The 17,399-nt window shown below is 45.4% G+C and overlaps 1 protein-coding gene and 1 long non-coding RNA gene across 2 annotated transcripts in view; one reads left to right on the top strand and one right to left on the bottom strand.

The window, feature by feature from the left end:
- The window catches only part of Ephb1 (EPH receptor B1), a 420,387-nt gene that overhangs the window by 49,641 nt on the left and 353,347 nt on the right, over positions 1-17,399 (bottom strand). The window contains exons 10-11 of the mRNA XM_040269826.2: positions 14,739-14,861; positions 3,144-3,391 (exon numbers count right to left, since the gene is read on the bottom strand). Coding sequence (XP_040125760.1) covers positions 3,144-3,391; positions 14,739-14,861 — 371 coding nt within the window. The remainder of the gene's footprint in view (positions 1-3,143; positions 3,392-14,738; positions 14,862-17,399) is intronic.
- LOC144376264 (uncharacterized) lies at positions 4,870-15,684 on the top strand. The gene is made up of 2 exons (XR_013436528.1): positions 4,870-5,186; positions 14,576-15,684. It is a non-coding gene; the product is annotated as an uncharacterized LOC144376264 (long non-coding RNA).

The raw sequence follows: 17,399 nt of genomic DNA, 5'->3' as shown, positions 1-17,399 counted from the left end.
GGGCTGCTATCTTCCAACTTCAGCCCACGAAGAGCTTGCCTGCTGAGAAGTAGCCCTGTTTGCCATTACTCAGTGAATTCTCAGAGTCTTCCAGTTATGGCCATCTGTGAATGAACCAGCAGCAAGGACAGGATCCTGCTTTAGGCAAGAAGGCATCATGGAGCATGTTGACCTTCTTAGCTAAGGCACAAGACATTGTCTGGCTTCAGGAATTGTTCCTAGACAAGGGAAGAGCCGCCATATTGAATCCTTTACATCTTAGTGCCAAGGAGGAAATGTTTAATTAGGAATGTGTAAAATGATCTACACTCCTTGGTTCAGTCATGAACCAAAGCTGTTGATAATAAAGAAACACCTAATGAGTGTGTGCTCGAAAAATAAGAGTGTTTCCAAACCTTCTAGAATGTGAGGATCTCTAGGTCCTACAACAAGGGAGGAACAGAGTGGATGGTGAAATGCCATGTTTGGTGTGCTGACAGGATCCCTGTGGCCCTGACCCAGGGCTAGACCCATGGCCCCTCTCCAAAGCTGCCATGTCCAGGAGTTGGAGGAAACGGTTGCGTGAATGGAGGCCTAACCCTTTTCCTTTCTTCTCTGTGTGGTGATCCTAAAATTATCCTCCTTCCCAGAAGATGGACCCTGTAGAACTGAACTGATGACCTATTTTTTCAATTTTATCAAGCAGCAGATACATCAATTAATGTTGCTATGCTCCAGGGTTCGGTAGTAAGGCTGAAATTAGATTTATAGATTACCTGCCTCCATGCGGTGCACGAGTGAGACACGCTTCATCGCCTCTCTGCTCCTGGCACCGCCTGCTCTCACCGCCCCTTCTTGCAGTGCCCTCTCCTCTGTTTTCCTGGCCTTCTTTCTTGCTCCTGGGTTTTCTCCCTCTGCACACTGGGCCTCAGCATGATGAAAAACAGTAGTGTCCAACATGCCTCTGTGTCCAGGGACCCAGATGGAAACAGGCCCTGGGAGGAGCAGCGGTCTGGAGTTTTTATTGTCACCGGTTTCTGAGATGAATCTCCCTGTCCCTCGTATATCCTGGGGAAGGAGTCTGGTCACAGTCCCCCAATCCTGGGTGACTTTCTCTGGAGTACAGTCCTGTGACTGGTAGGAAACAAATGACTCCTGAAAGGGTCTTGAGGCTGGTCCAGAAAATACTTTTTCTTCTAACATGGCCTTCTGTTATTCGTGTTTATTTGATTGTCTTCATGAGATCTCCCATCAAAATGAATGTCCCTAGGAAAGCACAGACCATATCTTGCTCTGATGTGGCCACAAAGGCAGCGAATGAGATATCATGTACATATAGGAGATTTAAGTCCTTCTCTATGACAGCTCTGTGCTCCACTGTGGCAACAAAAAACAGGACACAGGTAGGTGATAGCTGGAAGCTGTGGGCCCTCTGGTCCTCAGGGAAAAGGATCTTCCTGGGGCAGATTGCATTTTGTGATGTGGACATAACAAGATCTTCCATCTCTTAAATGTAACAAGATACAGGGTTGCTGTCCTGCTTTCAAAACACGGGAACATTCCCCCCCCCCTTGGATCTTGGCAGGCTTGTCACTGTAGTAAAAGTGACATTCTGTGACTTCCAAGGCTAGGTTACAAAGGTGAGAATACAGCTTTCATTTTCTCTTCTTGGGATACTGGATCTTGGGACCCAGCTTGCCCTAAGTAAGCTGAAGCCGGCCACTCAGAACAGACAGCTGACATCAATTAGCTGCCAGATACATGAGTGGGTGAATCTTCCAACAATTCCAAGCCTTAGCCCTGAAGGTGCTCCAGATGGATTTGCATGGACCCGAAATGTACACGTACCTCCCTACAAACTCTGCTCCAATTTCAGGTTCATGAGCAAAATAAATCTTTGGTGTGCTAAGCTGCTGAAGTCTGGGGTGATTTGTTACACAGCGTTAGAACATGCTTGTTTCTTCTCCATTGGTTCAGCCTCCAGTGTGAGGCCAGGTTGGAGCAATCACCCAATCGTTGATTCAACGACTTGACTATAAATGAACGGTCCTTTGATCGGCAGCCACAGCTATTGCTTGATGGCTTTGGTGATGTGTGTAGCCGGCTCTTGGGTATCACCCTGAAGTCCTGGCCCAGAAGGCTTCACCCTTTCTTTGATGGTACCTCCCTCTGGGCCTCCTGCTCTCAGTCTCCCCAGCCATCCCACTGAACCTCTTGGTCTGAGGCAGATCCTGCTCCCCAGTGCAGGCTCAGTCAGTTTCCATTCCCTGGACACCAGCACCGGGGGCCTCCCCACTCACTCCTCCTTTGTGTGGCTCCTAAAGAAATGGGCCTGGCCTCTCTGGGGCATATTCTGACAGTAATCTTTAACAGGTCTCCCAACCAAAAGGCATTCAGGGGCCTTCCACCTCCGCTGCAGGTTGGTTGGGTGTTGAAAGTCTCCATCAACGCCAGAAAAGACATCTGGATGCATGTGACAGCGTCTTCCCCTTCCCTGCCCAGAAGTGTCTCCCTGGAGGACAGTAGCCTCAGCCTCAAAAAGGATATCCCATTTTATCTGTAACTGTCTAGGAAGAGAGCAGGCTGGGAGGGCAGTGGCGCTGGCGAAAGGCATCTGTATGAATCACACAGGGATATGGGGCCACCAAGGGGCTCTTCATCTCTGTGATTCACACAAATGCCAATGGCCTCTGTTGGATCCATTCAGTTTATTCATCCAACAGGTATTTACTGAGGCCCTTCCTCCTCCATGACATCCTCCCTCTGAGGAGTCCAAAGGCCCTGTGTTTGTCTCTCCTTTTTGTTTTTTGGTACCCAGGACTGAACTCAGGGGCACTTGACCATGGAGCTGCATCCTCAGCCCTATTTTGTATTTTATTTAGAGAAAGGGTCTCACTGATTTGCTGAGTGCCTTGCTTTTGCTGAGTCTGGCGTTGAACTCGTGATCCTCCTGCCTCAGCCTCCCGAGCTGCTGGAATTATAGGTGTGCGCCACCATGCCCAGCCTTTGTTCTCTCCTTTTTAGCAACAAATCACTGCTAACCTTGCTGATAACTCCAACATGCACCCACATTGATCCAGGTGGTTCCTGAATGGTGGCTAATCCTCATAGGTTGCTTCTCCCCAGGCTTAGATCTCCCTGAGTTGTCCCTGAGTCGCTCTTACCCTGAGGAAAGAATCCAAAGCACCATTCTCCATGAACTCAGTGATGATCATGACAGGCCGACTCTTGGTGACAACACCCTCCAGGCGAATGATATTGGGATGGTCAAACTGGCCCATGATGCTCGCCTCGCTCAGGAAGTCTCGACGCTGCTTCTCCGAGTACCCAGCCTTCAGGGTCTTGATGGCCACATAGATTTCCCTCTTGCCTGGCAGTTTCAAGCGTCCCTTGTACACTTCTCCAAACTCTCCTGCAACGAAGAGAATGCAATTAGTGTCCTCTTCCTTCTCAGTCTGTGGAACAAGGAGCAGCATCTTATCAACAGCCGTGCCGCTCAACATGGAATTGTGATTCAAGTGGCAGAAATTGAAATAGTGTTCTCTCATTGTATCTATGCTGTCTCGGCTCTAATCAGTTCACTGCAAAACACAAAAGGAATATTAAAATACGTTCCTCATGTTGGTTCCTAGACATAGTTGGAGAAGCTAAAGTGGAATTTCAGAATACTTGTGTTTGTTTTTTTCCCCACACTTAATTTTTTCCATCCGTGTCCCCAGCTGAGTAATTGAAATGAGATGGTCAGTTTTCCTCTGACAGAATCCTAATTTATTTTTTAGCAGGGCCTGGTGCAGGGGATGGGGTGTGTGTTTGGGTACTGTAGTCCTCGGAATGAGATCCATACTGTCTATGTTCCTCCACTGCTGTGAGATCATTTGGGTCTATTGGGTTCTCCAGACAGTGGACATGAACAAGTTAGGAAAGGAAGAAGTTTCTTTGTGAAAGATCAAAGGAGAAGGAAGCAGGATTGGGCAAGGAGAGCCTAGATCATAATGCAGATGTGCCCTATGCAGACCTAACAGACTCTCAACCAACTTAACCAGGGGTTCTGCAGCAAAGAGCTCATGTTCCAGAACTAGCTAGGCCCTAACAGCTTCCTCTAGGCTCAGCCACTGGCTGGGGGCTGCCTGGAAGAACCAGGCCTGTGCAGGAAAGATGAGGTTGACCCTGTAGACAGCCAAGGCACTGCAGCCAGAGGCTGTCAGCTATCCGCACTCCTGGTCTCCAAATGGCAAGTGATTTCTCCTAGAGGGTTTGTGTTACACACTTTCATTGGGGCCCCAGCATTTAAACACTTCTGCAGTAAAATCACCAAGAGTAAAAATGATTCAGGTGACACTATGTCACAGCTGCCTTAAAAAAAAAAATCTGTTGAATCTTGCTTAATGTGCTCTCAAAAGTTATTCTATGATTTCCCTTGGTTTTGTAACTTCCAGATCTTTCATGGGAAGCAGTTAAGTATCTACTTGTAATCGCATCGATGAAATGTGTGTCAAAGGCCTGTCAGGGAAAGCAGGGTTTTTCTGCTGGGAAAACTTTATTTTTTTTTTCATTTTCAATTTCTGGAAGAAAATAATAGAGCAAACTGTGAGCAATCAGAAAAATTACTGGCCGCATTAGAAAGGCAAGTTCCCATCACCTGTTTGATTTAGCTGGGAGTTCCTTTTGTTTCCTATTACCAAAAAGATTGGAAGGAAACTGCTAGACTTTTATAAAACTGCTCCAGAGTCTACTGAACTTGACAGAATATTGGGCTGGAGTAGATGCTGGCTTAAACACCATTAGGAAGATTTCAACCCAGACCTCCCGCTGAGATGGATATCATTTGTAACACTGGTTTGGACTTTGAGTCACATGCTGCTTTGGTGAATTGCTGGAGGTCAGACTGGGACTCCTAGGTTCACTGCTTGCATGGCACATCCGCTGGAGTGCCTGGTATGTGGTGTGTCACAGGCGTTATTATTTATTTGGCCAGTCTTGGATTATAAACTGCTGAGACTTGACCACTGCTTTAACACAAAGCAGAAATATCAGCTTTTAAATTTGTATGTCCAAGTATCTTCAATGCAGCCACATCTTCCATCGTCACACAAAAAGGGTCTAAGCCAGGGAATGCTGCAAAATAGCACACTCATTGGCTGACCGATGGGTGATAAAGTGTGGACTTCCAAAGATGCCCACATTCTGTTGTTAAGTGAAGAAGAAATGTAAGTATAGAAAGTGATACGCACCCTGAGCCCATTTGAGATTGTGTGTGTGTGTGTGTGTGTATGTGTGTGTATGCAAAGAAACACAGGAAAATCCATAGCAAATTTATTTGAAACTTCAAATTATTTTTTAATAATGATTATAGTAGAAGGATGGGGATGAGAGGGGAAGGTAGAAATTAGGAAACTTGATATAGTTACTTTTGTAGGGTTCAGATTGTTATAATAAGCATGACTTTGGTAGTTAAAATGCACAAAATTTAAAGAAAATTGCTGAACAACAGGTGGCTATCACATGAATATATGTATATGTCTCTATATGAGTCTGTGTGTATATGTAGTAAACCTACATGGAACCTATCCCTGTGAAAATTTGACCTAATGTATTTTCAATAATTATGAACTGAATGAATAGAAATTGCATGTTTAATAACTTTACTATTGAATAATATTGGTTAGTATTTCTTTCTTGTTGTCCGAATAATGATTTTTCTTTAGGAAGAATGTATAGGTGAGAGCTGAGGGGAAGAGTATGTTAATTCTTCTTGGAAGAGATAGAATACCAATAGGTATTTATTGACCACCTACTATGTGCTAGGTATTTTGCATGTCTTGTCCCATTCAATCCTCATAATACTCCTGCTACTAGGGTAAAATTATTCACATTTCTCTAATAAAAAAAATAATAAAGAGACACAAAGAAATCAAGCCCCAAGCCACACAGCTGTGACTCAGAGCCAAGGCTGTGGTTCATGCTGGTCTCTTTTCCTATCATTCTGTCTCTAGATTAAAGAAGTTTCAGTTCAGGGACCATTATGTCCCAACGGAACAAGTCCACACAGTCCATATATAGTCACTAATCGCAGCAACTCAGTTCCCAGGTAGAAGTAAACAGAGAAAGTGAGACTGTTTCAAAGACAGATGTGATTCACCTAAAGTCCTGCCTACAAGTTAGGTAGGATCAGAGTATTAAGGAATCTGAATATTCATCAATTTATAAACATCTGTACCTAGAGTGGGGAAGAATGCTTTGGATGAATATGATGTCCCCCCACAACATACACATAAACACCCTAATTGAGAAATTCTGTTCTGATCAGTGATTCTCAAAGTCATCTAGCCCCTGCAAGCACTGGGGGTGTTTGACAGAATACAGAGGGCTGGGTCTCACCTCAAGATTTTAAGTAATTGGTCTGGGTGCAGCCTGGGAATTGACATATTTAAAAGGTACCTGCAAGATCAGTCACATAATTTGCAGTGCTTGGTGCAAAGTAAAAATGCAAGGCTCCTTGTTCAGAAATTATGAAGAATTGAAAGACTGACAGGAAAACATTAAACAAAGTGTGGGCCTTTCTGAACCCAGGGCCATGGCTGGCTGCCTAGGTGAATCTGAGGTGCAGCCAAAGCTGAGACCCATTGTCTAAGCCAACCAAGCATATTTCAAATGAATTATTGAACTGCCCAAAGTCCCCAGGTTCTGGGAATTTATCTCTATGCCTTTGAATACTTTTAAAGGCAGAACTTACATACAGACTGCCTTGCAGTGTACAGGGACCGACACATAGTGTGGGCTTTATCAATATGAATTGAGAGAAAGAAGAAAAGAAGGAAGAAAAATAGACAAGGAGGGTGTGTCTTTGAAAAGTTGTGTCTTCATAGAATGTGGTAGATCAAATTACTTTTCTGACAAGTGTGATTTCATTGACCTTTATGATAATCTGGTCACAAGTGCCATCCTTCTTATAGGTTAGCTTTCAAGTGTATCTTTTGCAAGGGACTCATCATAAAAATTATAAAACAAAACCATGCTCTTGTTGGGCAGGCTAAGTGGGCTTTGTCATTGGTGACTCTTGATGGTCATAGGGTCACCTTAGAACCAGCGGTTTTGCAATGGCTTAAAGAATAGTAATTCTGTAAAATTAGTTCCTTTCCTGCCTGGCAAAAGAAATGACTTTTTATTCACCAAGCCAGCAGATTGCCAACACACCAACTGCATAGAAGTCACTCAACACCTGTGTCTCTCTTGGAAGCTGTGTTTGCCTGTACCAATTAAATGGCCCCTTCGCATAGTTGGGAGGGAATCTCCCATGGTGCACAGAGGAGCAGGCTCCACGTGGACTGCCGACCACACCTGGGGGCAATCATTTTGCCTGGGTCCTTCACTTCTCCAGGAGACTCAGCTCTCTCATCACTTTAGAGTGAAAAGGAGCAAGAAACCATCTTGTCTTTTTTAGCTGGGTGTAGAGAAGCCCATAGGAAAGTGTTGCCTAAATGACAAAACTGTTCAAGACACTTGTGGTGGTGAATAAGAAACACATAGGGAAGGATAGTACTCTGTGTGTGTGTGTGTGTGTGTGTGTGTGTGTGTGTGTGTGTGTGAGAGAGAGAGAGAGAGAGAGAGAGAGAGAGAGAGAGAGAGAGAGAGAGAGAGATAATGAAGGGAAACAGAGAGGAAGAAAAGCAGGTTTCTGCAGCCTTGTGAGTAAAGTTGCTGATCTAAGATCCAGCTGAGCCTTTTTCCAGGAGCACTGGGAAGTCCCTTTGCCAGGTACTTGGGCACAGAGGATGTCCCCAGGTAAACCCAGGATGCTAAATTCTGGAGTTTCTGGCCCTTTGGTACTTCCAAAGTCTCATAGGGAGGTGGGAATCAATGGGTATATTTGTGTTATTAATAAGAAAAAAAATTGGAGGTCACTTAGGATCTAAGAAATTGCTGTCACCTGTAATATTTGCCTTTAACTTCATAATTCTAGCTTCAAGAAAGTTTCATTGCTTTTTGTTTGTTTGTTTGTTTTGGGGTTTTTTTTTTGCAATTGGTGAACTTTATTGCTAGGCTTTTCAATTGCTTCAGCACCATTTATTGCTTTTTGATAACCGTAATTGGTGCCAGAACTTGACCCCCTGTGGTGCCTTGATTTGGCATGATCTGGACTCTTAAAAATTTTCCTTTCATATGAACTCCCTATCATGGCTCTAATTTTTCATTTTTTTAAAAAATAAAAATGATTAATACCTAAAAATAATTTCAATAAATCAAGCATTAACTTTACATTTAAAATAGATGCTTATACGAAATGATTCTGCCAGGTAGTCAGGGTGGTTGATTCTCTTCAGGGAGATTCTCACCCGCCGAGAATGCAGCCAGACTAATTTTGGTCTGGGTGGACTTTGAATTGGCATGCATCTTTGCACCTGACCCTGGGTTCTCTCCCATAGCTGAACATGGAGTTGGTTAGGGAACAGCTCTGACGTCAAGCCAGTTAGGGACACTCAGCCGTGGTTTTCAAAGTGTGGTCCACGCTCAGCAGCTAGGAAGCTAGCAGCTAGGAACTTGTTAGAAAATGCAGTTCTGCCTGGTGTGGGTGGTGCACACGTGTAATCCCAGCAGCTCTAGAGGTTGAGGCAGGAGGATCTCAAGTTCAAGGAAAGCCTCAGCAATTTAGCAAGGCCCTAAGCAACTTAGTGAGACTCTGTCTCAAAAATAAAAAAATAAAAAGGACTGGGGATGTGGCTCAGTGGTTGAGTACCCCTGGTTTAATCCCTGGTACTGGGGGGGAAAAAAAAAAAGAAAGAAAGAAAAAGAAAATGCTGTCCTGAGCCCCAGTAGACCTGCTGGATTGGAAGCTTGGTAGGTGGAGCCCTTGGGTCTGGGCTTGAACCTGCTTCCTCTTGAGTCTAATGTCTGGCTCAAGTTTGAAACCAGTGCCCTCGGGACTTCCAGCTTCTATGATTGTCCTCCCACACAGCTGCTGAGATTATTCTCTACGAGTTTCAACTCCTTGCCAATACCTCTTTCCAACCTTCCCTTAACAAAATGAGGAAGAGAGAGAAAGTGGTTCAGCTATGTTCAATGCCTCAACTATTATATATAAAATCAGAAGGAAAGAATTTTCAATTTTTGAAAATGAAACATCCAACCTGCCAGCAGGTATTTTGAGCAGTAGCTTTTGGCTCTGTGCAGCATGAATCTACACACAATTGCTCTCCCTCCCTCCCTCTCTCCTCTCCTCTCCTCTTCTTCCTCCCCACCCACCTCTCTCTCCAGCATTTTGAAGTCACAAACTGCCTTGGGGGGAAAAAAAGGAAACCAGAGTTTCGAGTTACTAATTCAGGCTCACACCAGATATGGAACTTTTAAAGAATACATTTAAACAAGGTTTTTAAGAATGATGTTTAGCAAGTTTGAATCCACTAGCCAGTGCAAGAAGATTAGGGCTAAGCCTTTGATAGTACGACCTTGACACACATTCCATCAGCTCCTGACCTGCCTGGAGGACAGACATCACTAATTGATCACCACCGCCTTCATCCTTCCAGCCAAGTTCCCCAGATGCCCACTAACCAGGCTATTGGAGTAGGTCGACCTGGGAGGACACCTGGTTGTTAGCCATGATGGCTGTCCATCATGGTGAAGGAAAAATAAACTTCTTTTCCTCCTCTTAGCTCTTTACAGTGCTACCATATGGGGATAATGAATTCTAAGGCAGTATCATAATTCCCAGCAAGGAGGCTTGGGTATTCCAAACTGCTCAACAGAGTTCAGCATCAAAAGCAATGACTGTGTATTTAGCTGCTCTTTTCCTCGGCAACCAAAGTGGCAGTGAGTGTAGGGGTTACTTTCATCAGATCCAGAGCAGCTACATCCAGGTTTAAATTTTAGCTGTATCATTAACTTAAGCGGCAGAACGCCCTTTAGAGCAAGCTATCCTCTGAATGTTGATCTACTCTCCAGTTAAAAAAAAACAACAACACATACACACAAACATAAACTCAGACACGTGGAGATACCACGAGGGTTAAACGAAATGATGCCAATGAAGTACGCAGGGTGGTACAAGGCACACAGAGAAGGTCCAGCACAGGCTGGCTGATTTCAGCACTTTAATTATCATTTCTGGAGATATTGATATGTTTTCTTATTCCAGAACAACCAAGCTGTCTATCTTCATTTTGAATGACCCTAGGAGAGGCAGGCTGGCAGGTGACTTTTGTACCACATATTCCCTAAGGAAACCCATTCTCTTCAAGGAAAGACCTGCTGGGCCTTTGCTGACCTCCAATGGTGACTCTGTTCCCACCTCTGGACATAGCACACATTCCTTCATCCCAACTGTCCTTACCCAGCTCTTTCATTGCAAGCCCCCTTGTCCCTCGTGATCAGCCAAGGTGGAAGTTCTGAACTGGTAGCTGCTTGAGTCAGAGGAGGAGAATGTATTCGTTAATTAATAAATTCTGGTGGCACCTCTATGTATGTTTCATGCACTTGACAATCACAATCAGGCTGCTGCATACAGTGATACGGGTCGCACACTGCACAACACGTGAATGTCATACTCTAGGGACCAATCTCACACACAGCAGCCCTGGTTTATTCTCTGGGTAGATCTGCTGATCCTACTGCTCAAATATTAATCAGTGCATTGAAGCTGGCCTTTCAGGTGATTCCTTAGTCAGACTCATGGGAACAATGAGAAGACATGAGGGTGGACTCTTAGCCTCTCTAATGATAATGCAATCGACACTATTATCCACAGGGAGAAAGGAAGAGCTGATTTTCCTTTCTTCACTGGGCCACTTTTGGAGCACCAAACAACTCATGACCACAGTCCATCTCTCTAGCGTCTCTGCCTTCTCTCAAACTACCTAGCTATCCAGATTCTTGTTTCTGCTATAGTTTCCTCTTAAGGAATTGTTTTCACACCATATACAACATGTATTTAATTGAGCAACTAAGCCACACAGGTAGGCCAGTCCCAGACTAAGACAAATACCTACGTTCTCTTGCTTCTTTGGAACCCTGAACCTCATAAGGAAAGGTGGACAGTAAACAAATAATTGCATAAGGATCAGTGAAGAAGTATTCAGTTTTCTTGGTGGGTGCCAAGTCTGGCTCACAATTCCTAATTTTTATTCCTTTGTTCAACATCCTCCATAACTTTAGGAGACACTTGGGCAATTGATGAGCTTCTTCAGTCTCATAGATTCTAGATTTTTCTACATTAGCCTCACTCACATGCACAATGGTCACTCTCCATACCCTGGGTGCCAGGAAGCCTTCCTCTGCCTTCAAATGGCCTCCATGCCACCTGTCCCTGTTGATTCTAGTCACTGACCCCACTAGTCTCTCTATTTGCCCTGTTGGGTGCCCCCCAGTTTGACCTCAGTGTAGCTTCCATCCTTGATCCCAACAGTCACCCCAAACGCTCTTCCTCACACCCAAGCTAAGCCCCAAGATAGATCCCTGGGTATGGGAGAATTTGCTCACCCTTCCTATCACCTTCTCCTGACCCAGCCCAGAATGTATCCTATTGGGCTCCCCAAACCCCATCCTATTTCCCACCCTGCTCTGAAATCTGTTTTCCGCAGGATAAAATGCACACCACAGCTTCCGGGCCTCTAGGCCAACCTGATTCTTCAGAAAACTCTCCCCAGCAAGCTTCTCTCTTCCTTATTCTCAGCCCATCCTCAGGAGCCACTCACGTCCCCCTGCCCTGAGTCCTCCCTTCCATCAGGTCTCTTTTCCCCTCTCCAGGGCTATGTGTTCTCTGGGCCCCTCACCTCAGTCTCAGCCTCTCCCCTCAACTCGTGATGAGTGTGTGACCATCTGTGTGCTGGATGTGCATGGCAGGGACTGTCAGGCATCAGGGTACTTTTCCAGCACCCATCAAAGTCACAGGCACAGATGCAACGTCTAATGAATGAGGAGCTTCTCAAAGTCCAAACGGAATCCCTCCTACAGCAAACACAGCTCTCTTCTCTGACTCCATATGCAGGAGGCACAAGCCTCTGCAACCTCTCTAAAGTAACTGCACAGTCAAGAGGGCAGAGACCTGCTGGTAAGTGCTCAGCCACCAGCCCTCCAGAATCTGTCGCACCTGCCAATTCCCATGGTGTAAATACTTCTGCCCTGGCTGATGTAGAGCCCCAGTACGCAGCTGGACAGGGGCGTGGCCAGAGATGCACACAACAGCCGGCACAGGTGTGCCTTCCTCCTTGAACCATTTCATTTTCCTTTTCTGTCACTCACCTATTTGTTTTTCCTAATGCATCTCACAAAAACTTATTTTCTTCTACTAATTTTCAACCTTTGTGGAGCTTTCCTGATCCCCCTGCTCCTCCTAGAACAAGCAGCTGAACTCTGCCCTGTGTGCAGAAGCCTGTGCTGTGGATTCCTGCCTGTTTACCACTGAGGCCACCAGACCTAGGAGGGGCAGAGCTCTTTGTTCATTTGTGGGACCTCACATGAAGGAGTAAGAAATATCCAGTAAAAGTTTGTTGAGAGAAGGTGAGCAGAAAGAAGGGAGGAAGGAAGGAGAGGAAAGGGAAGCAAGAATAAATGATATCTGATTCTTCCATTTTTTTGGGGGGGGGTTCTGTTTTGTTTTGTTTTTTCATAATACCACCAAGTTTTTACTCCTGTTCCAAATCTTCCAGGTGGCTGATCGCCCATTACGTTATATAAATCTTATCATGGGGAAAAAAATATTCTCTTACTTGACCTTTGCACCAGCTCTATCAGTGGAGCTGGTCTCAGCCAGGCAGGGTGAGGGGGAGGGGAGAGCCATGGCAGAGGATATGGATTCCAGCCAACGGTGTCTGGCGTTAAAATCGCATCAGGTTATGCACCGTGGGTTCCTGTCGGTGGGGGATTTGCTCTGGGAAAGTTCTGGATCACAGGGAGCTGGGGCTGTGGTGGAGGGTGGTCAGCAGCAACTGAGCACAGATATTCACGCCATGCTGCTAGATGTCACATAAATTGCTCAACACATCGCTCCACAATGCCAAGCGAGCCACGGAGAGGACGGACCGCCTTTGAGCACTAGGCACTAACACCACAGTGCTGGTAGATGCTACAGGCACAGATGGAAGGTGCAGGATGGAGCAGGACCATCAATTGTCCCTTTAGTGAGCTCACCCCAAATTGAAGCTCCCTGCAGGGCCATAAAGTGAGAGGGCTCTTCACTCCTCCCTGACAAAGGCAGGAAGGGACTGGCGTGGGGGATGAAATGCGGTCCTGAGCACATCACTCCTGAGCACACGACATAAATAACAACATTAAAATCACTGGCACCATTACCACCAGCCATAACAACAATTAATAACGCGGGCAAACAGAGCGCAGGGCTGAAAACCCGCCTCCCCAAACACTCTTTCAAGTTTACTAGAGAAATCTGAGCCCCTCCGAGGAATCCGATTTATCTGCTACGCAGCCTTCCAAGGCATGATCCTTAAATATGTCAACGTCTAAGGAGGAAGAGAGAATCATCTGCGCAGAAGTGAAGGTCGTGGTTCAGCAGCAGAGTTAATGACAGTCCGCGGGAAAGGCGTATAGACTCCTGTGGTTCAGATTCTGGTCAGTGGCTGGAACTCCTGAGTGGGTGATGTGTCCTGACAGAGTCCCAGCACCTACCACCGCGAGGCTGAAGAAAGCAGAGTCCCAGACCAAGCTCCTCAAGAGGGAGACCGCAGCATGAAAATGGTGGCCTAATGGGGCAGGCTTTGAAATGTGACTTCCAATTTCACAGATGGCTTTTTGACCCCTCGGTGCATTAAGAGAGGCAGTGAGTCGAAGAATGGTAATAGTCCCCCTAAAGATAATTTATATGAAGTGTCTGTCGACGTCTTTGCCTAAACATATTTGGCTGGGTTGAAATATTGTTGGGAGATGCCACTCTTTGGTTTTTCCAAAGAGTGATATGAATATAAAACCCTGTGGACCTAAGAGCATGTTTGTGAAGAGAGCCTGAACGATGGCTAATGACCAGGAGGAGACAAAGAAAAAGACAAAGAATGCTGTAGAAGAAAATAAAAGCAAGGGATGGGGACAGGAATCAAATATATATATATATATATATTTTTTTTTAAGAAGATTTCTAAGAGATTGCAAAGAGATTATTTGTAATCATGTTTTGAGATGTTTTATATCATTTACACTAATAAGGTGTCATAAATCCATTCAACAATGAATCCACTAAAGAAAGATGAGTATTCTAGATCAGGCTTTAGGTCTGATTTCCTGAGAGCAGCTCAGCACTGTTAGTTCTATGCTGGGCTGGGTTCCTTTTCCAATGCATGGTCTGGCTCCAAAGGCATGAGCCCAGGAAAAGGAGGGAACTCCAAATAGGCAAGAATATCCTGGCCCTAAGCCACTGAGGAATCATTGTGGGTGAGTGGGATACTAGATTGGGCTTCTAAGATTTTTTATTTCTTTCCAAGTCATCTTGACCGAGTATCCTACATCTCTCTCTCATCTGCGTTTGGTGGTCCGTTTCTGGAGCTGTTACTGAATTTTTTTTCAAAATGAAAGCCTCTCCACACCACCAGGCAAGCTCAGCCACTCTGATCAAGGGCCCTGAAAGACTCTAAGTGATGTTCTCTCTCTGTCCTAGATACACACATTGTCGAATGGTCCCGATTCACCTTCCGAGGAGAAAGGTAGAAGCGCTCTTCCCAACGGGATGACTTTTGAAGCTGAAAGAAAACACCTACCGTGGTGGGAAGAAGATGTTGGGACACCAAGAGGGCAGAGACGAGGGAAGGGGAGAGCCATACCTGCTCCGATGACCTCTTCGATTTTCACAAAAGATACATCGATCTCCTTGGCAAACTCCCGGACAGCTTCGTTGGGGTCCTCGTAAGTGAAGGGGTCAATGTAGATCTTCATCCCTGGGGAGCCTTATTGGAGGAGATAAGTAGGTTAACATCCCAAAGAGGACAGGGTCGTCACTAAGACACTGCTGATGTCCCCAGCGCCAGGGGCGTTCCTGAGAAGGCCTCTTCTCTCTAGGCCAAGCTGCAGCCTGCCACTGTCCCCACCTCGTGTCTAGCCGGACCTCCCCGTCTCCCTTCCCTCCGGGCCACTCTAGCCTGGATCTCTGTCCTTTACTTCTCCTCCATGTTTTCTTCCCTTTTCTGAGCTCTCGATGAAATGTGGAACAGATGACTTATAAATGACAGATCGGGACCAGTTCCCACACCAGGCACTCACAGAAGGCAAAGAAGCTGATTGATGCCAACCAAATGCATTAGCGGAAAAGTGGTGGTAAAATGGTAGGGTAGATATCAATATTTATCAACTTGACAACTTCCCTGAGTGGAGGCCACAGTTAAGGTTATAACTGACGGCTGTGGTCCAGGGCCACAAGAGGGATGAGGATGGATTTTTAAAAACAGAAAGAAATTGCTGTTAGAAAACCCTCAAGATGGAAGGGCCGAGACAGTACACCCAGAAGAGAAAATGGGAAGAGAGAAGCTTAGAAAATACTAATCAGAGGAAAAGAGCAAAGCCTACATAGAAAAAATGGGGTGGAATGAAAGAAAAATGGTAATTGAAACCCCCCTGCCTTCAGACACACTGAAGTATGAAAAACGAATAAAATGGTAGATGAGAAATACATAAAGGAATATAGACCTTGTCACTGATGTATACAGTGGCAAGATAGATAGGCATGCTTGGGGACAAAATAGAGAATCGTCATTGCAGAGAAAAACATTCAAAGAGTAGAGGAGAGGGGACAAAAAAAAAAAAAGTAAATGGAACCCAAGAAACAAATGGATTCGTTCCCAATGTCATTTTTCAACATGTTTTATGTATCATTAAGCGAAGTATAGAAATTGTGGTGGTGGTGGGTGGTGGGAGGGTGGGGACTCTGGAAGCCAATATGACATAGCAGAGTGTTGCATCCTGGGGAAGAGATTTCCTGCCAGCTGCTGCTGTGTCACGAGGGAGTCGGGTCAGCAGGGGCAGGCGAGTCTGAAGAAGCCACACTGCTCCATCCCCATGGTGGGGACCCCAGGAGGAGGCTAGACCACAAGGTTCCGTGAGCTCATCTCAGTGCCTCACCCATCCTGGCCCAAACTTTTCAGTGTATTCTCTAGTGCCTCCTAGACCTTCACCTACACTCTAGTTCTGACATTTTCCTTCTGAAAAGCCTCTGATACCTCTCCAAACTCATGTTGAGTTAGCCGGTGCAGTGGTGCACACCAGTAATCCCAGCCACTTGGGAGGCTGAGGTAAGAGGATCGCAAGTTCAAGGCCATCTCGGCAACTTAGACCTTGTTTCAAAATAAAAATAAAAAAGGCTGGGAACGTAGTCAGTGGTAGAGTGCCCAGCACTGAAAATAAAGAAGTAAATAATGTTCCCTTTTCACCTAATCACTCAAGGATTTGAAGTCCAAATACAACAGGGGGAAAAAAATTGAGGGGAGTTTTTTAAAAACCAAATAGAAGGGCTGTGGTGTAGCTCAATGGTAGGGCGCTTGCTGAGTATGTGAAAGGCCCTGGGTTCAATCCCTAGTAACACACACACACACACACACACACACACACACACACACACACACACACACACGAGTTAAAGCCCAATACAGCCAGGTGCCAGGAGAAGGGCTGCTCTGGAAAGCTGGTCTATTGATAGTCGTTAAGTAAAATCACTCCTGGCATGCAGGATGGCTTGTTTCAGAGTGATAAACACCATTCTAGAATGTTCCTGGGAGGCCTGGGGAATGACACTGGAATGCACCAACTAAAATTTGGACAAAGGAAATAAAGAGATCTTCACCTTCATCTAGAATGTTCTACTTCCTGGGCGGGGGAGGGGGGGAACCTGGTGAGAGGGGCCTGTGACTATGTGTGCATGCAGGAGTGAGAGCTTCTGCTCTGGTAGCAGTAGACAAACAGCAAACACACGTGGAGGTGTCGTTGCCTTCTCACTTTTTATACAGAACAAGTAAAGAGCGAGGATTAATGGGACCGGCCTTACACAGTGAGATTACACACACCTGTAAATCCCAGTGACTCTGGAGACAGAGGCAGGAGGATCGCAAGTCTGAGGCCAGCCTCAGCAACTTAGCAACTTAGACCCTCAGCAATTTAGGGACATGCTGTCTCAAAATAAAAGTATCTGGGAATGTAGCTCAGGGGTTAGAGTGCCCCTTGGTTTAATTCCCAGTACAAACAAACAAATAAACAAAATCCCCCCAAAACAAAAAGAACGAATGGAACCAGATTGAAAGTGTGTAAAGATCCCCGCTTCAAACTATCTTAGAGTCCTCTAGATACAGAATAGATTAGTCAAAACGTATATAAAAGATCATAAGAAATCTGCTATCAAAAAAGGTCAGTATGGTAAACTGAGATGGGATGGACATTATTACCCTACATACATAAATGAAGATACAAATGTTGTGACTTTACTTTGTGTACAACCAGAG

The sequence above is a fragment of the Ictidomys tridecemlineatus genome, chromosome 3, assembly GCF_052094955.1.
Source record: "Ictidomys tridecemlineatus isolate mIctTri1 chromosome 3, mIctTri1.hap1, whole genome shotgun sequence".
NCBI classification, from domain to species: Eukaryota; Metazoa; Chordata; class Mammalia; order Rodentia; family Sciuridae; genus Ictidomys; species Ictidomys tridecemlineatus.
This window is presented reverse-complemented; position numbering and strand designations above follow the sequence as displayed.